Source organism: Solanum lycopersicum, chromosome 3 (genome assembly GCF_036512215.1).
Source record: "Solanum lycopersicum chromosome 3, SLM_r2.1".
NCBI lineage: Eukaryota > Viridiplantae > Streptophyta > Magnoliopsida > Solanales > Solanaceae > Solanum > Solanum lycopersicum.
In genome coordinates, this window is record NC_090802.1 from 48,036,855 (window position 1) to 48,045,699 (window position 8,845).

An 8,845-nucleotide genomic window follows, 5' to 3' on the forward strand; every position below is an offset into this window, starting at 1 on the left:
TTCAAACTCAGATCCAGAAATTTTACAAGACATCTATTTGGAACAGTTCAAATAATTAATGCTTGATACTGTTGGATTTTAAAAGGTAGGATGAACAACAAATACAATATTAAGTGGATTTATATTACTGTGTATGATTGAATTTTATGGAATAAACGAAAGACAAATAATTGAAAACTGATTGTAAGACCCTTACAAGAACTATTAAATGGGAAAAGTGGTGGTTTTTCATATCTAGAAGTTAACAATGAGTAGAATCAACGGATTTTGAAGTTTCCGGCATGTAAAACAGAGTATTAATTTCAAGTAGAAAACAGTAAGAAGTTAACCTACAAAATGCAAATACTCATTATTAGCAATGTAATGACAAAAGTAACTATATGTGTTCAACTTTCAAGTGTGAGTTTTAACCCCATAAAGACACACACATAATCCAGGAACAATCAGTGATTTTCTTCAATCCCCAAATAATGTTTGGACCAACAGTCAAAAAAGAGAGAGACAAATGCGTGCTATCACGTCGTAAAGCACGTCTTGTGATGGCCGTCCACTGTCGGTTCCCCTTTTTTTAAATTCATTTTCTTTTCCCAAAATGCTTCCTTTTATTTTAGTACTCCAATAGTTGGTTACTAAAATAAAAATACCCCCCATTATATTACATAAATACAATTGTTTCAATCATTCATCATTCATCATTATATTTTCTCTCTGTCTATTATATCCAAAATGAGGACACTGTGCCCAAACTTGGATAGAGAAGATGGGCTGGAAACAGTACTGGAAGTACCCATCCCAGAAGAAATGTTTGCTTCTCCTAAACAGAGGACTCGGCATAACATGAAATATCACAGTGACGAAAAGTCAGCCGCTTCTGTATTTGGCAGCCGAGATGCTGAAATTCAACTCTTGCTGGGCGTCGTTGGTGCTCCCTTAATCCCTCATCCCATTCGTTATCAACATTCTATCAACACTAAGATCAACGATCATCCCATCGTAAGTTATTACAGCTCGCCTAATTTATGATTTTTCATGAGTTCATTTGTTTTACTAAGCTATATTTTCTTTCAGGAGGCTTCTATGGCGAAATATATAGTACAACAGTACATAGCGGCAGCAGGGGGAGAAGGTGCTCTGAATTCGATGGATAGCATGTACGCAATGGGAAAGATAAAGATGGTGGCGTCTGAGTTTAGTGCAGGAGATGGTATGGGTTTAAACAAAGGAAATATGATGAAGATCAAAAGTACTGTGAAAAATGGTAGTGGAGAAATGGGAGGATTTGTGTTGTGGCAGAAGAGACCTGACTTATGGAGCATAGAGTTGGTAGTTTCAGGATGTAAAATAAGTGCTGGAAGTGATGGTAAAGTTGCTTGGAGACAAACGCCATGGCATCATTCTCATGCTTCTCGTGGTCCTGCAAGGCCTCTTCGGCGATCTTTACAGGTACTTACATTCACTTGTATAATTTAATTGATTTGTAACACTTACATGATTCAGTTTCAAAGTATGACAATGTTAAAAATAAAAGTTAACCCTTTAGTTAGTGATGATTTAATACTTCCAAGTGAAACTGAATTTCTTTTACCACATACTGGACCCCTACAATAATTGGCAAATAGGCTAACTGACAACCATACATGTTTTTTCACTTTATGTGGGGACTCATGTTTAATTTAACTTGAACTTGGCAAGAGTGAAAGCATCGTGAAGATGATCAAAATTCCTTTGGTATTTGTATTTTTTTGACTTTTACTTTATAAAGCTGATTGTCATATATTTTCAAGGCACCTTTTACTTTTTACTTTTTGCTTTTTCTCTTTTAGGGCCATATTGATTCTCTCACTTGTCCTTGTACCAAATCAATGATTGATGTAATCAATTAACATCTACTATGAAAATGTGCGCACATCTTAGCCTTAACCTCTATCATCTTGTATCTAAACCAACAAGTCAACATCTATATAAAATGATGATTGCTAGTGGCAAGAATATGAATCATCAATAAATATATGCAGCATAAAACTAGATTATTTTCAATGAAAGAAGCAAATGTGGACTTTTCCCCCCCTAGAAATTATTACAAGTCAGCACGTTCTGAAGATGACCAAATTTTTGGACTAAAAACACCTAAAAAAAGAAGAAGACAATATTGAACAAGTATTAAAATTTACAGCCTAGTGATATTGATGAAAGTCTTTCGCACAATAAGTGTGTGGTACCATTCTCCGCATCTCCTGGCCCTTCACACATTATAAATAAATAAATAATGTTTAGTATTTTGTTTATGTATGAACTCAGTGGAGAAGTTAGGTAGGGGAAATGTTTGGTGAAAAACTATTTTTAGTATGTACGGTAGATTTTGAGTCCTTATTTGTGTTTACTTTTTCATATTTTTCACTTTGCTAATGAAAACTCTAACTCATCAATTAGTATGAACTAAGTGGCTGCAACTTAATGATGAAAACAGGGTCTTGATCCAAAATCCGTTGCTAATTTATTCTCGACATCGATTTGTATTGGAGAGAAGACGGTGAATGAAGAAGATTGCTTCGTACTAAAGCTTGAAGCAGAGCCCTCATCTTTAAAAGCAAGAAGCAGCAGCAAAGTTGAAGTAATGAGGCACACTGTATGGGGCTATTTCAGCCAACGAACAGGGCTCTTGTTCCAGCTTGAAGACACTCATCTTTTGCGAATTAAAGCCCCAGGAAATGATGTCTTTTGGGAAACAACAATGGAGTCACTAATCCTCGATTATCGAACAATAGATGGTGTTAATATTGCACATGCTGGTAGGACCTCTGTTTCTCTGTTCAGGTTTGGTGAGAACACTGAAGGGCACACTAGGACAAGGATGGAAGAAGTTTGGACAATTGAAGAAGTTGATTTTAACATAAAGGGACTCTCCGCGGACTGTTTCTTACCGCCTAGTGACTTGATGAAAGAAGATGAAATGGGACATGATGTAAACAAGAAGTCAAGGTTGGGACTGAAGACTCCTAAAATAAGAAGTTGTAGGAGAAGTGCATCTAAAATAATGTCTATTGATGAAGAAGATCTTGAAGACTATGAAGCAGATGAAGAATCTTGAAGTTTAAATTATATATTGCAAAAGGGCATATTTAGTATTATTCTGTGGTCATTTTTGTACATGGAACACCACAGGATATACATATATATGTTACTATGTCATAAGTATTTCAAATAGGATTTAACTTGTATTACACTAACACTAAAACAATTTTTCAGTGACTTGGTTGGAAGGTTGTTTCTTTTGACTGATATCATAAGGTCAAATAATTTGCTAATTAGAGGCTAATCTCCTGTAAGTTTTGAGGAAGGATATGGTAACGTCTATGAAGCGAATACATTAACGTTTAAGCAATGAATAAAGAGGAAGAACAGTGACATTCCTATGTAGTATTAATCATGTAACTTCCTCCATATCTCCTGAGAAAATTTCGCTAAAAGAAAGTCTCAAGATAGAAGGTGTATGGCGATTTTAATGTGTTGTTGAACTTCATTAATGATGAAGACAACAATATGGCACTGTACAAGAGAATGATCAAACTTCAAATATGGGTACAAATTAGGTGGACTCTCAATTTCAAATCAGAATAAGACCTTCCTTTTGTTCCAATGGGGCCAATGATCAGATAATTCTGTTTATAGAATCAACAGATAGGGGGCCAAAATAAACCTCCTTAAGGGAGTCTATAAACCTACATGAGTTTGTTTTTGGAATTGATGAACCTCATCTTACCAACAAAATAATGAAAAGCAGAATAATACCGAAAATAAAGGGAAAAAGGATAAATATATCCTCAAATTATCGTAAATGGTATGTAAATACTATCCGTCATACTTTTGTGAAATTCGTGCCCCTGCCGTCCAAAAACTAGATCATATATGTCCTTCATTCTAACAGGAGACTAAATAGAGACATATGACTTTTTATCCATTGATAAATGTCAGATCGATAGATAAGATTATATGAAGAGTATATTTGCTCTAATTTTTAGACGGTAAGGGCACCAATGTTCCAAAAGTATGACAGGATATTTGCATACCATTTATGCTAGTTCGGAGATATATTTATCCTTTCGTCCGAAAATAAAAGGAATAAGCACAATAACACTAATGTAGGAAAGGAGAAAACTAATCAGACTAATAATCAAGCAATCAAACTAAGAATGCCATAATGAGTGAAACTCGAACATCCAGCAACACCAATTTTGAGAATAAGAGGGATGATCAGCTACAGGAGTGTACAATGACATAACAAGTTGAAGTCTTAGAAATAGGGAAATGTTGCTGAGAGCAGTAAAAGTGGGGATGAAATTATTAATATTAAAGATCACAATGATATACATGTGGATCTGTTTGGGATGACTAGATGTGGCAAATGGGCGGGTTGGATCAAATGTGGGCGGGTTAAAAATGGGTAAACGTAAAAGGGAAAATTACATGAGATGACAAACATCCCTAAGTAATTATATAATAAGGGTATAGTTTAATTTATTTACTTTCTATAATTATAGTTTTTTTGGCTATAATTAATGGGGTCCACCACCTATTCCTAGACCAATCGTATAAAAAAAAATTTCTTTTAATTTTGTATATAATTTTATACAATTCAATATTATCTCTCCTATTCATATTTCACATTTTTCTCCTACAATCAATACTTCTATTGGATTTTGAATTTCAAATTGGCAAAAATTCAATTTCTCCCTCCCGAAATTTAATTCTACTTTCGCAGGTACTCCTAAAATGTAGTCGTTTTCTTTTTTTCCTTATTCAACAATTGCATATGTATTGTGTTTCTTATGTTTTTTCATATTTTTTTTGGTGAAATAATTGATTCTTCTTATTAGATCACAAATTCTTCAAAATCAGAATGAATGAATCATCTTCATCTATGAGGATTACAAGAGGTATTCAATTGCATGTAAATTTTATTGACAATTTACCCTCGTTTTTAATGGGTTTAATTCAAGATTTTAGGTTTTATGTAGGGTCTATGGTAAAATCCAAACAAGTTCAACATGAACAAACAATGGAAGAATTGAGATCAAAGAAAAAATATGACCCTACGACCGTTGAAAAAGTTTTTAACAATGCCAAAGCTAGAGGCACTAAAATTGTACAAGGAGGAAGAAAGAGAAAAGCATTAAACAGTGATTCAGAGGAGAGTGCATCTGAAATTGACGGATCTGAAGAATATCACAATCATGAGGTAGTGGCTTAAAACACAACTTTAGATACAATTTTTTTGTTACTTAGGTGTCAATATACAAAAAATTATTTCTTTAAGTAAATTTTGTATTCACGTAATTGTATATAGTATATTTCATGTTTAGTACACTCATGTTTTAGTTATTTATATATCTTTCATTATTTATTTGTATATTTCTTTAGTTATTGTATGTGTCTTAGATTTGATTAGTTTATACATACTTTACGTTATGTATAATGAATAATATACTAAGTTTTAATAGCGGTAGTAGTGGATTGTATATTAAAGGCTCCATATTATTTTTGTTTTTGTATACATATACAAAAAGTAATTGTATTTAGTTATACAGATGGGAAAATTTCATATATGATTATACTTTGTATATTTTAGTAGTTATATATACAAAAAATTATTTGTTTAAGTAAATTTTGTATTCACATAATTGTATATAGTATATTGTATGTTTAGTACACACATGTTTTAGTTATTTATATATAGCTTTCATTATTTATTTGTATATTCCTATAGTTATTGTATGTGTCTGTAGATTTGATTAGTTTATAGATACTTTAAATTATGTATAATGAATAATATACTAACTTTTAATAGTGGTAGTGGTGGATTGTATATTAAAGGCTCCATATTATTTTTATTTTTGTATACATATATAAAAAGTAATTGTATTTAGTTATACAGATGGGAAAATTTCATATATGATTATAATTTGTATATTTTAGTAGTTATATATACAAAAAAATTATTTGTTTAAGTGAAGATTGTATTCACGTAATTGTATATAGTATATTGCATGTTTAGTACACACATGTTTTAGTTATTTATATATATCTTCCATTATTTATTTGCATATTCCTTTAGTTATTGTATGTGTCTGTAGATTTGATTAGTTTACACATACTTTAAGTTATGTATAATGAATAATATACTAAGTTTGAATAGTGGTAGTAGTGGATTGTATATTAAAGGCTTCATATTATTTTTGTTTTTGTATATATATACAAAAATTAATTGTATTTAGTTATAGAGATGAAAAAATTTCATATATGATTATAAGTTGTATATTTTAGTAGTTATATACAAATTATTGAAGTTAGTATATATTAAGTTTATATATTATTGTAGTGTATACAAAGTCATTTAGATAGTTGTATATATTGACATGTTTAAGTACCATATTCATGTACACATACTAATATACAAAAAAGGTAAGTTTGTATATATATATAAAAGAAACAAAATTACAAATGTATAATTTATTTATATTTTTTTGTTACGTATACAAAAAATGTATTTATATGTAGCCCTTGATTGAAATAATGTAGTTTTTTTCCTTTTTTTTAGGTAGTCAGATTTATTTGCAAGAACCGTGAAAAAAGGACAATCACTGTCACGACCCAAAACGGGTCGCGAGTGGCACCCTCACTTATCCTACTATGTGAGCGATCCAACCTATCTGAACCCCAACATTTCAAACATAATTAACATAATATAATGCGGAAGACTTAAACTCATTAATGAAAATCAATAATCAACTTCTAAAACTCAAACTTATCATTATCCCCAAAATCTGGAAGTCATCATCACAAGAACATCTATCCTCGAATTACTAAAGCTAAGAGTATCTAGAAAGCTAGAATAAATAAAAAACTAGTCCATGTCGGAACTTCAAGACATCGAGACATGAAGAAGAAGATCCAGTCCAAGCTAGAAGGGTTAGCTCACCCTGAAATCCGGTGTAATGAAGACTGGCTAGAGTTGCGGTTGAGTTGAAGACGACGGTATGTTTGCTGCACTCCACATATAACAAAGAAAGAAACATACAAGTAGGGGTCAGTACAAAACACGGGTACTGAGTAGATATCATCGGGCAACTCAAAATATAAAACAATATATATCAAGTAATAATATAAAATCAACTACATTACTCAACATGTAGCAACAACAAGTACTATAACCGTTAATAAGTACTGCCAAGTTCACACATGAGGACTCAAGCCTCAATACCATACTCATTTGGGAATTAGGTTCATTAGATTGAGTATATTAACATCTTTCAAGATTCATCACCTTTATTCTTGTGTCGGTACGTGACACTCCGCTCCCCTACTACTATGTGTCGGAACGCGACACTCCGATCCCCTAATTCTTAGTGTCGGTTCGTGACACCCGATCCCCTAATTCTACGTGTCGGTTCGTGACACCCGATCCCCTAATTCTACGTGTCGGTTCGTGACACCCGATCCCCTAATTCTACGTGTCGGTTCATGACACCCGATTCCCTAATTCTACGTGTCGGTTCGTGACACCCGCTCCACTAATCTCATTCTATTAATTCATCAAGCCTTCTTTTATACCAAGGCATCATCAATCTCATTACTTTAGTTCATCAAGCCTTCTTTTATACCAAGGCATCATCAATCTCATTACTTTAGTTCATCAAGCCTTCTTTTATACCAAGGCATCATCATTAACAAGGGGTTTTCAAGATTTTGAATTCAATATCTTCATCATGCTTATTTCATCACAATTATATAATCATATTCATGCAAGCATACAATTAAGCATATAGAAGACTTTACAATACAACCCAACACATATCATTCACTATTAAGAGTTAACTACGAATAGTATAAAAACCATAACCTACCTCCACCGAAGATTCGTGATCAAGCAAGCAATTTCCTCAAGATATTTGCTTTCCTCTTCGTTTCCCTCTCTCTCTCGACCGTTTCTCCTTTTCTTTCTGTTCTTTTCTTTTTCTTATTCAAACCCTCTTTCTTTTACCCTAATTAGCATATAATTAAGTATAAAAGATAAGGATTTAACCCACTAATTTACTCAAGGTTACCTCTTTTAACCCCCAAGTAATTAAATTATTAACATTAACCCACTAAATTTATAATTATAGCAGGAATAGTCCAAAACGTCCTTTAAAACATTTAAAGAAATCCGACCCCGCCTGGGATTACGCAGCCTGTGACGGGCCATCGTGCCTGCGATGGTCCGTCCTGCTGCTCCGTCACAGAGTTCAGAGACTCCATTCCATTAAAGGGTCTGTGACGGTCCATCGTGCCCACGACGGTCCGTCCTGCCATTCCGTTACGAAGTTTAGAGAGTCGATTTCAGTACCTAATTTTCAGAATTCTAAGTGTTTTGGAACGATACCCCATCGACGGTCCGTTGTGCCCATGACGGTCCGTCGTGGGATCCGTCGTCTTAGCCAGTTTTTCCAGAAATAAAATCTGCTGCTCAAAACGACTAAACAGGTCGTTACAATCATATTCAATGTTATATGCAAATCAATACACTGAATGAGCTTTAGAATAAACTGCCTCCAAATCAATATAATCTTATATGTACATCATCGTATTTTGCACAGTTGACAACAATGAGACGGTGTCATGTGCAAACACAATTGTTTAGATGCTTTATGTTGAGGGAGTTGGAATGTAGTTCTGTCAATGCAATACTTTTTTTTTATATAAATAGCACAACGCTTCGATTCACAATAAGGGAGTTTGCAATAATTTCTGATTTGAATTGTTCTGATAATGGTGCTGACTTCTGCTTTGATACTGATCAACCCAATAG

General features: G+C 33.2%; 1 protein-coding gene across 1 annotated transcript; it reads left to right on the forward strand.

Annotated features, from left to right (window-relative positions):
• The first annotated feature begins 602 nt into the window (after window positions 1–602).
• Window positions 603–3,308, forward strand: LOC101260516 (uncharacterized). Its single transcript, XM_004235008.5, has 3 exons — window positions 603–993; window positions 1,069–1,443; window positions 2,468–3,308. The coding sequence occupies exons 1-3, from the start codon at window positions 727–729 to the stop codon at window positions 3,086–3,088; spliced, it is 1,263 nt and encodes a 420-aa protein (XP_004235056.1). The 5' UTR covers window positions 603–726; the 3' UTR covers window positions 3,089–3,308.
• Window positions 3,309–8,845: the final 5,537 nt, after the last annotated feature.